The 17,753-nt window shown below is 36.5% G+C and overlaps 1 protein-coding gene across 5 annotated transcripts in view; it reads left to right on the top strand.

The window, feature by feature from the left end:
• Nucleotides 1–6,629: 6,629 nt before the first annotated feature.
• Nucleotides 6,630–17,753, top strand: part of FAC1 (AMP deaminase, putative / myoadenylate deaminase) — a 58,356-nt gene continuing 47,232 nt past the window's right edge. For all 5 annotated transcript variants that reach the window (XR_016108207.1, XR_016108206.1, XR_016108205.1 and 2 more), the window contains exons 1-4: nt 6,630–7,282; nt 9,538–9,719; nt 10,045–10,252; nt 17,540–17,724. Coding sequence is in view for 2 of the 5 variants with exons in the window: in XM_088973788.1 (XP_088829914.1) it covers nt 6,892–7,282; nt 9,538–9,719; nt 10,045–10,252; nt 17,540–17,724 (966 nt within the window). In the remaining 3 variants the exon portion in view is untranslated. The remainder of the gene's footprint in view (nt 7,283–9,537; nt 9,720–10,044; nt 10,253–17,539; nt 17,725–17,753) is intronic.

Raw genomic sequence — 17,753 nt, 5'->3', positions numbered from 1 at the left:
ACAACTCCTAATTAGGAGGATTTCTTAATCAAGAAGATAGGAGGAGAAAACCAATTCGAAAAAATATTAGATTTCAAACAAGAAGGTTTTTCTAGTGGAGAAGAAAATCTTCTACATACAGAGATTAGATCTCAGAACTCCAAAGAGAAGAAAAGCTACTGAGCCATCTTCGTCCTAGGAGTTCTCCTCCAGCCACCGCCAGTCCCTCTTGCAAGATTTGATATTTGCAGTAGAAAAAGGTTAATAAATCAGTTCTTGACATCAGTCTTGTAGAAAATACTGAAAAGGATTTGGTGTTTAGAGTTTCCAGTGGATTCTTGCGAAGGATCAAGTGTGTAGGACTCACCCTGCTGGTTCCGTTCCATCCACGGCTGTGTCATCTTTAGCAAGAGCAAATCTTGGTGTCTTCTTTGGGCGTGAACACCAACTTTGGGAGATACTATTTCTCCAGATCAGGTATAATCTTCCCTTTTACTTTTGGTTTAGATCTGGTTCGAGTATGATTCAAGTATAATCCTTGAATATTGTATTCTAAATTTAGGGAATATGATTCCCAGTTGGGAGAATGTAGGAAAATTTTTGAAATTCGCTCACCCATTCTGCACCCTTCATGGAGTCCATTAGATGGATCCTACCATTCTTTCAATAACATGCCAGGATTTTTATAATTTGAAATGTAGAGATGACTATCAAAGTTTCATTGGTTTATATAATAACCTATAGCATAATTTTAAATGTACAACTGGTTCTAGCTATAATTTTCCCTACTTTAAAACTAATCTGGAAGCAAAGCTATTTTCTTACCTAGATGATGGATCAACGGTCCAACTTTTCTAAAAAATCCATGATGTCATAATTGAATAATAAATATTAAAATGAAAGATAAAACACCAAAAATAAAAATATACATAATTTTATCAAAAACATTTGAGAACATTTCTAATGTCGTATATTCATCATATTAAATAAAAAAAATGTTAAAATAAAAGTTACTTTTATTTATGACAGAAATGTAACATAAATTTTAATATTAGTAATAATTATTATTATTATTATTTGGTACAAGTATTTAACTTTATTTTTAATCATATTGTTATTTTTGTTAAATTTCAATTTCTATCTTAACTATGATATATCTAAAATTCAAGTAATTAATATGAAGAAAATTTTCTTACGTACAATACATGTACTTAATTATTAGTCCCCCAAAGTATAGGATAGATATCTGTAATTTACCCTTTTATATTTTATGTATTATACTTAACCTTAGAAAGATCAACAACGTACAGCACAAGATTTTACCATTTAACCAATAATCCATTTGGAATTTTGGATGGCTTCAAATGCATTGTAAAATATTGCCACAAAAAAAATCCAATTGAATGAAGTATATCTGTGGCTCAAACATGAGCAATACTCAATAGAGATGGAATTATTCGCCAAAGAAGAATGTATCACTGTATCACCCAAGAAAAGAGAGTTAGAAAGATGGAATAATTTTGTGCCAATTGGTTCCGCAGCCTCCTGCAAGTATACTACTGAGGCTTTAATTTGCAAGGAAGAACAATGCCCGTAAAGAAAGAAATTAATAAAAAAGATTGAACTGTGATAGCAAAAAGATATTATACCTGAAAAACTTGTAACCAATCAACTGATGTGGCGATCAATTGGGTGGGTCGTCAAAATTAACAGGGTTTGATAAATGAAACCCCTTCCATTATCATTCTTTCCCGTAGCATAGAACTGTTCTAAAATTATATTAAAAATCTCAAACATTTTAAAATAACATCCAATCTTGAGTTGTAAAGGGGAATTTCCTAAGGGAATTCTATCCAATTTCACAATCGAATCCAAACGCTGATGATGTATTCAAGTGCCTCGCGAAGCATCTTATCTTCACACACCCATTAATTATCAACAATTTAAGGCACGAGACAATTAAAGGAACACCAAAACAAATGGGGAAAAAGAAAATGATGCGCATATGCTTACCTGTCACGACTAATTGTTTTTTTATTCTCCCGTAAAGATGGAGAGAGGCCTAAGAAAAATTAGGTCAATTAATCATGAATTTTCAACTGTACAATTAGAACCCCAAAAAGAATCCTCTCGGCATTTGAAATCATTCTCCCAGTTGCGAGAAATTCCTTAACAACTTTCCCTCTATTTATTGATTCTCTCTTATAATCTTACTTTTTCCATCAAATTAAACACAGCATCAAATCATGTCCTCCATCAAGTGGAACAAAAAATGTCCTCCTCTCTTATAATCTTATAATTTTCAACTGTACACGTATACCTCTTTTGTTACAATCCTCCATCAAGAGGAACACAAAATGTCTAAAATACCTATGCAGTCATTATTGAGGCTGGTTTCTATGGAAAAACAATACATATTTTATAAATAACAAAAATAAATAAAGTTTGAAGTTTCACATGAGATATCAAAATTGGACCAATATTTTATATGAAGAGTTTCGACCATGATAATGTGGCAAATATATATACACACACTATGGGTCATGTAAATACTATATATAATATATTTATAACTTTTAATATACTTAAATATGGTGGATTGATGGTACATTTCTTAATTTTCAAAACAAATGACTAGGTTCAAGCCTTTTAATTTACACTTACTTGAAAATATGTGCATAGCAATGTGTACATTAAAACGTCATTAAATAGCATAGGTAAAGTGGTGGGCTAGTGGTAATTAAAATAAGAGGTATTGGGCTCAAATATTGTTAATAACATTTAAAAATGTCACTTATGTATAGACTTAGGCGGCTTCATGAAACTGGGACTGGTTCATCGGTTTTCTAGTTAAACCGGTCGATTGGCTGGTTTTCATCGAGTTTTGAGCAAGTCTGGTTATTGGGGTGTAACCAAACTGGTCAATGCCCTGTGTTACTGTTCAATCGACTGGTCAGGTCCAATTTTCTAAACATTGATTGCAATTACCAAACTTTAGGGAACGTTTCAGCAATTTACCCTATAAAAATGAGGAAAATAAAAGATTATGTTAAGATTATGGGCATTTTCTTTTATAGTCATAAGTGAAAGTTTGAGAAACAAAATGCCACTTCTCCCAAAATACAATGTGGTAATCTATAATTTGCCCTTTAATTTTAGATGTTAAATTTGGATCTATGATCAATTGATGATGACTCAATTGGTAAATTCTTCGACTGGTTGTTGTAGTGGAGACTTGGGTTCAAATCCCGTTGTCACCACTCACCAAAGTTAGGACCTAAGGAATCAATGAGGTATTGATTGTGAAGAATCAAATGTGGTGGCTTGGTGGATATAAAGTAGGGATGCATGTCAGATGGAAATAGGTAGGCTGGGGTCAATCCTTACCCAACCTGAAGTTTTGGGTTGACCAGTACATGGTTTTATTTCATATACTAAAGGGTTGCCATGCGGTAGAAAAAACTTAACCAACTTGAAATTGTTACATCTATATGCATATATACATGCATGCATATACATGTATTAAAACATATATAAGTACATCATTTTGATTTTTGAAAATAAATAAAACAAAATAAAAACCATCATATCCGGCAAATTTGACAAAATATTAAATATAATATAGAACTCGACTCGTTGAGACCTGCATTACACATTGCCTTCTTAAGTCCAACCCACTTGCCTCTCTTTTAATTTACGTTATATTTGGTAGGGAAAGTAGGAAAACCTGTATATAATTTATAAAGGTTGGATGAAATATGCATTAGGCAGATTAAGGTTGGAAGACATGTGCACTGGGCAGATCGGAAGACGTAAAAGACAAAAAGATATGTAGTGGAGAAACAAAAAAGAAAAAAAAGTGGGATGATGTGAGGTGAAATATATTAAATTACCAAAAAATAAAAAATATGGTAAATAATAGATAACTATCCGGTAGTTAAAAGGGTAATAACAATATAGCTCTCAAACATTGTTTTACAAAAACATTTTGCCTAACACTGCAACTTGGGCTGGATTAGCCCGAACCCAACATCAATCCAATTCGATTGGGTCGGATTGATGTCTGGGTTAGAGTTAGGGTTGAAATTTATAAATCCGATTTTATTTTGTATTGGATTAGAATTAATCCATCGGACAATTTACTTAATCCGAACCCGACTATATAATATATATCATATATAAATATATGCTATTTATATATGATTATATCATATATTGATTTGTTTAGATGTATGATAGTTGTATAGCCACTACCATACACTATCATTTATTTCATTTAAGATAATTACTTCACTTAATCGTAATTGAAAATACTAAAACCTTAATAACATATTTTATGTTTTATGAATACTTTATTCTTTATCTCCTCTCAGTTGTATTGCCACCCATAGTTTGATGCCAATAAAAGATCTATCATAAGTCATTATAATAAACTATAGTCATTTCAAACACTTATTTTTCTGAATTTTGTGCTTAAAGAACCAATAAAAACATCAACGAATAAATACTAATAAAATATATGACTAATATATGTAATGAAAGTTAATATATAAGATTAAGAAGTTATACATGATGTTAAGGGATGGGAAGAAAGTTGGGTTGGGCCCGACCCGAAGTTGATTGGGTTGGGTTATGATTGAAGGAATTTCATTAGGGTTAGGATTGAATATGTTAGGTTGGGGGTTTAGAACTTAGGGTTGGGCTAAGGTTGGCCTCAACACAAACTAGCCCGGTCTGACTTGCAGGCCTAAATATGCCCTAATTCATTAACAATGTTGAAAGTGATAAATAAAATCATCAAAATTGTGCATTAGATATTCTATGAATCAATATCATAAATATTAAATTGATAAAAATGACCATTATAAACCAATCCAATCATTCACAAGGTGTTAATGTCGATGTTAAACTATTTAGTTGAGATTATATGGATTAAAATAGTGACAAATATCAATATTGATGAAAATAATCACTTTAAAGCACGTATATTCTCAAGGGTTGATGGATCAATCAGTTTTCAAGGTGTTAAAGAAACATGCCAAGAGTTGGGAGTTGGGATTTCAGTGAAACTTGGTTAAAAAGACAAAATGGTCTTATAAAATAATATAGGGATAAGTTTGGACTTTGGAGTTAGAAATATTTAAATGAATATTTCATGAAAATAATCGTCAGAATACCAACGATAGGGATAAAGTAGTAAAATTCAGAAATTCAGGGGTCCTTTTGTCAAAAAATATAGTTGGGGGTTAAGTATCATAACCCCCGTAATACAGGGTTGCTGTGTAACATTCAAATAGTAAGTTAGTAACCCTATCTGAAAAAAAAGTAAGGGTAAAATACAAAAACCTCCCTTATAGTTTCATTTTAGCTAAAAAGTCCTATCTATTTTTTAAAAAATCAGCAAATATTTTTCATCCTTCAATGACCAAGATAGAAAATGTGTATAGTTACATTTTCCCCTTTAGACATCATCTGATCAATTTGCAAAATTCTGTATTTGTCCTTAATCCAGCAATTTACAATTCCTGTTCTCTTTGACAAAATAACGCAAATCCTAATAGTTGCAATGATGATATTATTCGAAATATTATACTTCCTAAAATATTCTATATGTTTTGTAATAATATTACTGGTAATACCAAATTTGAATATCTCATCTCAATGGGAAAGCCAAATAAACTATTTAAATTGAATTTCATACATAGGTCAATCTCACATCAACAGATTTGGATTATTAGCAATCAAACAAGGGTGATTCTCTTCGGCTTTAGGTGTATGTGAGTAGCAACATTTGAAGGAGTATGGTCTACTGATCGTGGAAATAAAATGCTCTCAACTACCTTGTTTGTCAATTTTAAAGGATGATTGGGGGAGAATAGTCGTTGCAACTCCATTGTTATCGTCGACAGAGACGATGAACAATGGGCCGACAATGAATTAGGAAAAGACGAGGGATAAATGAAAAGAAAATAATGGAGAATAGAGAGAGGGTGAGAGGAATGAGAGGGATCTGTTGAGAAAGAAAGTTTCGATAACCCACAGCTATGTTCAAGTAATAAGTAAGAATGAAGAATAGTGAATTGGGTGGAAGAAGAAAATGATGATGATGATGACAATGATGAAAGAAAAAAAGAGGCCGATGGTGGAGATTGGAGTAGGTTCCATTGCTATAGTGCTTTGGGGCGTTGATGACAGTGAACATCATTTATCTTTTGATTAGTTAAATGAAGAAGCTAGTTTAGTTTTTCGGTGATATTATTGGTAAAGTCCTTATGCGTTAAAATTAAAATAAAGAATACTATTGAGATACTAGTAAAACCCCATGTGCATTCGTTCTTCGTAGGCCTGCTCTTCTTAAGTTCGTGTCTCTTGAGTTGCCCATATTTAAATAGAAATAAGGGTATTTTAGTAAACACAAGTGCACATTAAATCGTAAAAGAGTAAAATAGATATTTTGTGAGAAAGGTCATCGGTTTAAAGTTTTTCGTCTTGCTCATTGATGGTAGAGAGGTATTTGCCTATTTTTTAAAAAATAGAAGGGAGATTTTTTTAAGTAAAACTATCGGGGAAGTTATTTTGGGATGTTTTCGTATTTTACCCAAAAAGTAAAAAACGACCTCTTAAAAATGAAATGCAATTATGCAAAAGGCGGCGAAGGTATTAATCTCAAATATAGAGATTATCAAATTAGCCTGTCTGGATCGAAAAAAGACTGAAAAAATGCAAGCATGGAGAATATGCCTTCTCCTTTTCTTATCTTATAAATACTCAAACAAATCGCACAACTTCTCCCAAATGGAGACAATTACTTCCCTCTCTGCATCTATCCAGCTGCATTGTTCTGCAACTAAGTAGGGTTTCTGCTCCTAAAAGGACAGTCTGAAGAGATAAAGTATAAATAGTGAGTTTACAATGGATTCGTATGCTCTACATCTTGCCATGGCTGCTTTGTTTGGGGCTTCGTTTGTGGCCGTTTCAGCTTACTATATACATCGTAAAACCCTAACTCAGTTACTGGAGTTCGCGAAGACACTTGAACGCGAGCGAGAGCGTGGAGATGGAGATGAAGAGTTGGATAGAGGTGATTCGCCGCAGCATTTCAAGAAGTATGCCGGTAAGCGGCGAAACCATGGGAGGCGTAAGGCGACGGGGTATTACCGACGAACATCGGCTTCGTTGCCGGATGTTACGGTCATTGACACTATTGCTGATGGAGAGGAGAAGCGGAGCGGTCCACTCTCAGCGGAGGACCGTAACCTTTCTATCCCGGTTGGGTTGCCTCGGTTACACACGCTTCCTGAAGGTATGCATTTGTCGGACTTCTGTTTCTCTCCGGAGTGAAAAGAAAGTGAACGTAATTGACGCCTTTCGGCTGTGAATCAGGTATTTGAGTGTATTTTTTTACTTCAACGCTTTAATTGTCACTCGTTATGCCAACAGAGACGATCAAGCATTGGTAGTTTACCAGAGTCTAAACTCTTCTTTGTATTCTTATAAGTTGAATTATGTTACGAAAAAATGGTCTACGACTTGAAGTGCCGATTCTTGTCATTCGCTAAGATGAGTCACTATTGCAGACCATGAGCAGGTAGAAGTGTTGGAGATGTTATCCATGGATGGTGTAATAACACTCTGAATGCACGCCTCGGAAAGGAAAAAGTTATGGTCATTGATGTTAGTGTAAATACACAAGGCTAAGATAAATTTAGTTTAACTTAATAAAATAGTTGGGGATTTTCTTTTGGTACTTAATATTGGAGAATGTATCGTGTACAAGTAGTTAAATAGTCTCAGCATAAACTATCCTTTTCTTTTTCTAGTAACAATCGTTTATCTGGAGCTCACTGCACTGATTCTGAAAAGGAATGTCTCTTCTTCTGAATCCCTTTCTCTCGTTTAGAACGTTCCATAGCAGCAATTTGAATCTCCATGTAAGGCGAGAAAATGTTGCCAAGAAATCACTACACTGATCCTTACAGAATGATTGAGTGGAGCAACTCCTGGCGTTCAATATGATTTTCCTAAACTACCCTTTCTTCTTTCTTCTCGTGGTAAAAGTAACAAACTGAAGGGGAACACAAACTCAAATTTGCTGATGAATGAGGGAATAGTAATGAGAAACAATAAATAAGGGACAAGAAATTTCTGATAAAAAAAGGGACAAGAAATTAAGAAAAACACAGAAAATAATGCAACAAAGAATAAGAAAGTACTTGTCACACCATTCTAGACATTACATATTACTGTAGTTGTTGGGTTGGGGGGGGTGTTATCTTAACACCTGCCTTTAGGTTGTATTCACTTTCTTTCCTTTTAATAAAAATTTCTTCTTTACCTTTAAAAAAATTACATATTACCTTTCTAAGAAAGCACACGCCAGACCATTCTGTACATTGGGAACATCTCCCTCTGAAAGGTACTTGCTTACCTAGTTACCCTTCTAAGCAAGTACAGGAGATGTTCCCAATGTGTGACTGTAATGTCCTGTGGGTAGGTATGGGTGGGATTCTTGTGGGTAGGAGATCTGAATTGAATTTGAAGATTCGGGATTTCAATTGCTGCTATTTCATTTCATACGTACCAGTAATGCGTGAGGCATTTTTATCTTGCCTCATTTGTAATTGCCAATCGAAAGCAGCATGTAATAGGTTGATAGACTATCTGTGCTACTCAACTTGGTAAAACATGGCTCTAAGCTACATGTTATCAAATATTCTAGCAGGTTAACTTGAAACATTGACTTTCATTTACTGGAATCTGCTTGCAACTTTTGGTTATCTCATAAGACTATCAAGCGCAATGTTAAGTAGGCATCAGGTGCCGATAGTTGAAGTTGCTATCTGATATCTTTGTATAGATGTCAATTTCTTCATATTGTCGCAAATCATAAGCCATTTTTTTGATCAATAACTGAAAGAATTTCATTAAGAAAAAAATAAGCAGGTACAATGAGGGAGGGGAGCCAAACTCTCTTAGCTCCCACTCCCCAAAAAAGAAGAAAAATTACAGCATAGCCCAGAATAAGTCGTTTATTACCACCCCTTGCTTAGCCAAAACATCAGCCAAGACTCCAAGCTATTGGCATCTCTCTTAATCCATTTAAACTGAACTTCCATTCCTTGAGCCAAGTCTCTGAACTTTCTTTTTTTCATTTATATACTCCCACCAGTCCATCTCATCCTCCTTTTGGAGCCAATTAATAACGAGCTTTGAGTCCCCTTCAATTATCAGTTTAGAAACATTTAACTCCTTGGCTTTCTGAATTCCTTCCATCACAGCAAGGATTTCAGCTCTCAGTGAGTCACCTATGCCATTAGGGCCAGAAAATATAGCCCTAATAGTGTCTCCCTCATCTCTGAACACCCCCCCCCCGCGCCAAATGCTAGAAGGTCCAGGGTTATCCTCACTACTACCATCAAAATTCAATTTGATAAAACCATTAGATGGAGGTGTAAATCATAAACCATTATTTGTAGTCTTTATTAGAGATGTATATTATATGTTAATCTCTATTCAGTATGCACTTTGCTGACTTATTTATGAATTCTGTCATTTCAGGGCAATCTGCAGGACGAGCAATTTCAACCAAGAGAGCTGGACATATTATCAGACCTACTTCTCCCAAATCTCCTGTGGCTAGTGCTAGTGCCTTTGAAAGTGTTGAAGGATCCGATGAAGAAGATAATTTGACAGACACTGCCAAACTTGATACTACATATTTTCATGCTAATGGAAATGTTGTAAGCACATGCACTTGCAATGTAACCAGCTTTGCAAATGATGCTAATTCCCTCATTCCATTATGCCTGTGGTGGATACCCTATGTGTGTGTGTGTTTATATGTGTGTAAATCATCATATGCATGTGTATGCGGTTCTGTGTACCTCTACGTTCTTCTCTTTATATGCCTGAGTTATAGGTTCCTGTCGTTCATGATAGTTGATATTTTATATTCTTGATAAGTGTGTCATTATGTTATTCAATTTCACCCGGCTCATCCATGTTGTGTTTATACAGTGTTGTGGCAGTTACAGAATCTGAAAAAAATGAAACTCTAATGAACAGGGACCAGAGTGTAAAGGTCTAATTGAGAATTTGCCAAATAACATTAATGGCAACACAGAGGAGAAGCCAATAGCAGCACCCAGCATGATTCGGTCACATAGTGTATCTGGTGACCTGCATGGTGTTCAGCCTGACCCTGTAGCAGCTGATATTCTCAGGAAAGAACCAGAGCAAGAAACTTTTGTTCGGCTAAAAATTACTCCTAATGGTATTACATCTAATGATATTCTCAGGTTGTAATTGCTTTTTCATGTACTTAATGAAATTTCTCTTTATTATCAATATATACATATATGTATGTATTATACCTTGCCTTATTTAGCCTGTAGTACAGGAATCCCAGTAGCGAAGTATGTAGAAAGCAACAACTAAAAAGGGATGTTTGACCTGTTTTCTCACCTTTTTCCTGAAATAAGTACTTGCAATAGTTTGTCAGATTCTTCTATACATGCCATTAAGCAAAGGAAGCAAATCACCCTAATAGAGTGAAAAAAAGTTCTGAAGCCAACTATATCTTATTTATTTTCTAAGATCTTAACACAGTATATCTCAGTAGCCGTATAAGACTACAGATTTGAACAGTAAATAAAAAGAACTTTAATGCTTACATGGCAAGATAAGATAATTAAAAACTAATCCTAGATAAGATAGAAAAGGATTAAAAATAATCCTACTAGGAAAGCTGATCCTAATCAATGACTTTAATTAAATCTAAGTACAACTTAGGCTTTCACACGAGTACACTAATGTGGGGCCCACACTTTCCTACACTCCCCCTCAAGTTGGGAGTAGATGTTTGTCATTCCCAACTTGCATAGGTTTTCTTTTAACTTCTTTCTTGAAACAACCTTGGTGAGAAGGTCTGCAAGCTGCATGTTGGAGGTGATGTAGGGGAGGCATATTTCTTGAGATGTAACCCCTTCTCTAATAAAATGCCGGTCCACTTCAATATGCTTAGTTCTATCATGCTGTACTAGATTATGGACTATACTAATGGCAACCTGGTTGTCACAGTACAACATTAGGAGTTTCTCATAAGCAATACCCAATTCCTCAAATAATGATCTTAACCATAGAATCTCAGCCACACCATTTGTCATGGACCTATATTCATCTTCAGCACTGGAACGAGAGAACACTTTGTTTCTTACTCTTTTAGGAGACCAAATTACCCCCTACAAAGGCACAATATTCAGAGGTAGATCTTTGATCATCAACACACCCAACCCAATCAGCATATGTGTAGACTTCTATCTTCATGTGGTCATTTTTCTTGAACAAAATGCCTCTGCCTGGGGGCCTCTTCAAATATGCTAATATCCTCTCAACTGCAAGGAGATGAGTAGTTCTGGGAGAGTGCATATACTGACTTACTATATTGACTGCATAATTGATGTCAGGTTGTGTGAGGCAAAGATAGAGAAGTTTTCCAACTAACCGTTGGAACATAGCTTTATCTTCAAGAGGTTCTCCACCCTCTGCACTAATCCTGTGGTTCTGTTCAATAGGTGTGTCCATAGGCTTAACTCCCAACTTTCCTGTTTCTTCTAGCATATCAAGAACATACTTCCGTTGAGAGACAAAAATCCCATGCTTGGATCTAGCTACCTCAATGCCCAAGAAGTATCGTAGTTCCCCCAGATCTTTCACCTCAAACAATTGATCAAGACGTTGCTTAAGAGACTCAATTTCACCAGTATCACTCCTTGTTACTACAATATCGTTCACATTCACAACAAGCAAAGTTACGGAAGAATCTACTCTCTTAATAAACAAGGTGTGGTTTGATTGGGCCTGCACATATCTGAACCTATCAAGGGCTTGTCTGAATCTGTCAAACCAAGCTATGGGGGACTGTTTTAGTCCATATAAAGCTTTGTTCAACCGGCAGACTTTTTTTTTCCTGTCTCCGTACCATAAAATCTAAGAGGCAACTACATGTAAAATTCTTCCTACAAGTCTTCATTGAGAAAGACGCTTTTAACATCCATCTGATACAACAACCAAGAGTAACTAGCTGTAAGAGATAATAGGACTCCGATAGTGGTCATCTTTGCTACTGGTGCAAAAGTTTCTAAGTAGTCAATACCATATGTCTGACTAAATCCTTTTGCAACTAACCGGGCCTTATACCTTTCAACAGAACCATCAGCATTATGTTTCATAGTGAATACCCATCTACATCCAACCGGTTTCTTATTTTTAGGCTGATCAACTATCTCCCAAGTATTATTTCTAATGAGCGCATCCATCTCTGCTTTTATTGTATCCTTCCATTCAGGTACTTCCAATGCTTTCTGTATTATTCTGGGAATGGGAATATCAGCAATGGATGCGAGAAAAGACTTATAGGAGGGAGGCAAATGATCATAGGACAAAAACTGAGAAATGCTGTGAGCTGTGGATGTAGTACAACGACGCTTGTCCTTACGAACTGCTATGGGAAGATCAAGATCATCTAATGAAGGTGAAGGCTCCATGGTGGGATGTCTCTCATCTGTAGTATCTATGGTACCTGGATCTGGATCTGCAAAAGGATCTGGGTCTACTATGGTACTGGGATTTGGATCTGTAGAGGAGATTGGGACTGGCTTGCACTATTGATGTCCGAAACCAACCTGTCTCCATCGTTTGTGATAGACTCTCACATCCTTGCACCTTTGACAACCTTCCCCATTACACCCTTCTTCACTTAATGGGATTGGTAAAGGAACTTCTGATGAGCTGCTCTCAGCCTCACTATTCTCCCCTTGAGGAGAAACCCTTGGATAATAGGGTTTATCCTCAAAGAATGTGACATCCATTGAAACAAATCTTTTTTCTAGAAGTGGGTTCATAACAATAATATCCCTTTCGAGTTTGGGCATAACCAAGGAAAATACATTTGGAGGCCTTAGGATCAAAGTTGGAACGATGGGGGCCAAGGATTTGAACGAAGCAAGTGCACCCAAAGGTTTTGAGTGGAATAGTAGACAATTATTTATCAGGGTATAAAAGGGTAAATGGAGGTTTCATATCAACAACTCGTGAGGGAATCTGGTTGATGAGATAAATTGCTGTAAGAACAGCATCCCCCCATAAACGTATAGACACATTTGAGGTAAACATAATGCCTCTGGCTACCTCTAATATTTGTCTATTCTTTCTTTCAGCACCCCCATTCTGTTGTGGTGTATGTGGGCAGGTACTCTGATGGATAATCCCATGTTCAAGCATGTAGGAGGCTAATGGGTTTGCAATTTATTCTTTTGCATTATCGGATCTAAAAATTTTAATTTTAACCCCAAATTGGGTAAAAATCATTTGATGAAAAATCCGGGTTAATGCAGGAACTTCATCTTGAGAATGCATAAGATAAACCCAAGAAAACCGAGTATAATCATCAACAAATAACAGGAAATATCTGTACCCTCCCATGGCTGAGGTATGATAGGGTCCCCAAACATCAGTATGCACAATTTTAAAAGGAATATTGCTTCTGCTATTACTTTATGAATAAGTTGTCTTGCAATGTTTTGCAAGCTCACAACTTTCACACTTCAAACCAGACATCTGCATAGATTCAAATAAACTAGGAAACAAACTCTTTAAGGCCTGAAAGGATAAATGACCCAGCCTATTATGCCAAATCATCACCTGATCAAAAGACTGAGAAACAAAGGATTTCTTAGTTTCACTATCTTCCTGATGAACACTTCCTCCAAGTAGGTAGATTCCATTTGTCTCACGGCCAGTCTCAATCACCTTGTCTCCAAATCCTGAAAGACACATCAATCCGAAAAAAAGGTGACTGAACAATTCTGTTTTTTTGTAATGCTACTAACTGAGAGCAAGTTAGTATTAAGCTTAGGAACATGCAAGATGGAGGATAGGGAAATGGCATCAGACAACTTGATATCTCCTTCGCCAAAAAAAGGAACAAGGGATCCATCAGCAATGACCACTTTGTCTTTACCAGAAGATAAATGATAGGTAGAGAAAAGTGATGGCAAGCCAATCATATGATCAGATGCCCTGAATCTATTATCCAAGAATGTTCTGTATTACCTGGAGCTGAAGCATGATAAGCTGAGGCCTGATTACCTAATTGAGCAAAGGATGAGGTTGAAGGAGCTGATGGTGGTTAAGGAGATGAGACTGAGTTACTATCTTCACTTTCCAATTGTATCAGAGCAGCTCGACAACAGCTAGGGTGTCTAGAGGAGTGCCTCTTGAGGCTGTTGAGGCTGCACTATCAGTGTTAACAACCATATTGGCATTCCCCTTTTTGTTTCTGAGTTTTGCTGGAACTAGATGTGGATATAACTTCCAACAAGTGTCTTTAGTGTGTTTAGGTTTCTTGCAATGTTCACACACTAGGTTTTTCTTAGCCTCTTTCTTCATATCCTTTTCCTTATCTCCCCTAGACTTGGGTTTAACTGCTGCCAGGGCAGATTCAAAAGGCTGCTACTGCAACATAACCTTTCTCCTAGTCTCCTCACTGTGCACTAGGGAATAGGCTTGAGACAGAATCACACCCTCTCTTGTTAACAATTGCTGTCTTATAATATCATACTCAGAATTTAGACCAGCTAGGAACTCAATACTTTGTTAGTTTCAACTTGTCTTTTGTAAGTTTGTGCATCTCTCTAACTTTCCCATTCTATTGTCTCAAGATTGTCAATTTCATGCCACAGAGATTTCAGGGTTGAAAAATAAACAGATGCCTGTTTCTCTCATTGTCTGAGATTTCTAACTTCCAATTTCAGCTCATAAGCCCTAGCAACATTAAGGGGCTGAGAGTAAATTTCTTTTACAATATCCCATATTTCTTTAGCTATTTTTGCCCATAAGTAATTTCAGTTGATGTGTGGATGCATGGAGTTGCACAGCCATATCATCACCAAATAATTTTCATGAATCCACCTAGCAAGTGGGATCCTCCTTGGTTGGTTCCTTCACATCCCCCAACAAGTAGTTCAGCTTTCCTCTCCCCCCAATGGCCATCATGGCTGATTGGGACCATTCTAAGTAGTTTGAACCATCAAACTTTATAGTTGTAATCTGGAAGGTGTTTTCGGACATGCTAACTGAACCAGTCTCCAAAACACCCTCCCCTTGGCTTTTAAACTCCATTAATAATCAGTAAAAAGACTTCCTAATTACTGTAGCAGTTCTGTTGTAACAGTCCTGCTGAAACAGCTCTTCTAGAGAGCAAAGAAGTCGAGGGAGACAAGTCCTGAAGCAATAACAGCCCTGAAAGATTGAAAAACTTACCAAGGTATTCTTACTTTCGATCTTAAGAAAGATTGAAAAACTTACCAGAAAATTCTGAAACGCTCTGATCTTGAACCAGAAATCTTCTGAAATTCTGACTGCAACCTCTAGTACTGATCGAACAGAAATCCTTTGAAATTCTGATCGCCACCTCCAGTACTGATCAAGGGTTGATCTCGATCCTTTTCTCTTCCTCTGATTCTTCCTGGTTATCAATGATACCATCCAATCTTTGGACTGTTGCTGTAGATAACCTCCAAGAATCAGCCGAAGAGAGCTTTCTCTATTCTTCCAGCCCTAGGCAACTCTCATGTGATCGGCTGGATCAAACTCACATGAGACTCCCTAACCTGGCTCTCATACCAAGTAGTCGTACAAGACTACAGATTTGAACAGTAAATAAAAGAAAATTAGAAGAGAAGAGAAGAAGAGAGATGGAGAAGAGGAACTCGTGGAGGGGTTTTAGGAGGTGGTTGGTTGTGTTAAAACAGCCGCATAGACTCCTAATTGTAAAAGAACTTTAATGCTTACATGGCAAGGTAAGAAAATGAAAAACTAATCCTAGATAAGATAGAATAGGATTAAAACTAATCCTACTAGAAAAGGTGATATCCTAATCAATGACTTAATTAAATCTAAGTACAACTTAGGCTGTCACACGAGTACACTAATGTGGGGCCCACACTTTCCTACAATCTCCATTACAAGTAGAGCTTCTGGTGTAAGAAGAATTAGGGGACTGACTATAAATTCAACTAATTTGGTCACTTGACCAGCATTACACTCAACTCTTTAGAGGGCAAGGAATGCGGATTTGACAAGAAGCTAACAACCTTCCAGATACTGTATTTCCTATTTTCTAAAACAAAATAGTGATTTTCCTTGTGATCTATAGCACGTAATCCAACTTCCCTGAGAATGATGCTAGAGGTAGTGGTTATGAAGGGCTATACATTTGTTTGATTAATTAGTTAGTGTCTTAGTGATTACCAAAGCAGGCCTACTGGGTATAAGTTGGAACTAAGAATCGGTGTGGCATTACTTACTATGGGTGGTACATAATTCTATTTCTGTTTCATTGAGCTGATTTCTGAGTGTAGTTTCTCCTATAAGTGAGATGTATGTTGTTCCAACTTCTGATAGGGCTTTTTGGAGTTGACATTTAACTCCTGATGCTTTTAAAAACCCAAGACCTGTTGTATGGTTGTACCCCTATTTTAAAGGAACTAACAGAGATTTCATTGAGCTTGAAGGAAGGATAAAAGATGTACAAGGTGCACATACTAAAACAATAACAACCCCATTCCTGTGCAAAAATAGGAAGGACTAGAGCTGTCACTATACCCCCCTCCAAAAAAAAGAAGAAAAGAAAAACTCCCATTTCCCTAATGGGTGGTTGTCTGCCACAGTATTTTGCTCTCTTGGGATCCATATCAGTGTAGAAGGGAAAGAGCTTAATGTTATCTACTTATCTGTAATCTCTGTTAAGGTAATGTGCTAGTCTCCACTGCCCCGAACATACTTTTTTGCCCCATCTAATAGAATTTGTAGAGTCTCCACAAACTAATAGTTGTGCCAGTTGCATTTTTTACTATCCTGTTCGTGGTCAGCAAGGCCAAAACTGCTTTAATGGCATCGACATCACCAAAAAGGACTACTGCAGAATCAGATGGATGATTTATTTGAGTCAATGAAACTCCCATTCCTAACCACCCTGGGTTTCAAAGAGAGCTTCCATTGAAGTAAGTGGGAACTGGCCACCTGGAAGTGGAAATGGTTTGATGAATGGGGGAATTTCAGTCAGATTTTTTTGACAGTACTAAGTGTGATGCCTTTGTAGTTCCTGGTGGTGATAGTCCATGAACTAACCAGATGAAGATCCCTTCCTTTCAGTGCTTCAAAAGATGCTATCTTACCTCAAAAACCTGATTGTTTCTCTCTTCTCACACCGCCATGAGATTCCATCCACAATATACTCCCCAGTTTATATCCACACGAGTACATGTAATGCTTCTTTCATCATGTTACCTCTATGGACTTCAACGCTGATTATAAATGTTTAATGTAATGTAGAAGTCTGTTTTTTATTCCTTGATCTTGCAATTTGGTTGCTTATTCGAACAGTGTTATTTTTTGGTCTACCAGTCAAACAACCTAAATATCCAAGTATCATGTACTTATTCTTGCATGAAGGTTAACTATTGAGGCTAATATGTGATTATTATGATTTTATCTGTAGTTGTAGAGGTACCATCTGCAGACGAAGTGGAGGCTTATCGGGTACTTCAGGAATGCCTTGAGCTGCGAGAAAGTTATGCTTTCAGAGAGCGAGTTGCTCCATGGGAGAAAGAAGTCATTACTGATCCCAGTACACCAAAGCCTATTGAAAACCCATTTTCATATTCCCCCGAGGGGAAAAGTGATGTGAGTTTATGCTTATTACTTTTTATAAT

Source organism: Nelumbo lutea, chromosome 2 (genome assembly GCF_056320005.1).
Source record: "Nelumbo lutea isolate HS-2025 chromosome 2, American lotus-T2T, whole genome shotgun sequence".
NCBI lineage: Eukaryota > Viridiplantae > Streptophyta > Magnoliopsida > Proteales > Nelumbonaceae > Nelumbo > Nelumbo lutea.
Note: the sequence above shows the minus strand (reverse complement) of the source record. Positions and strands in the feature narration are given on the sequence as shown.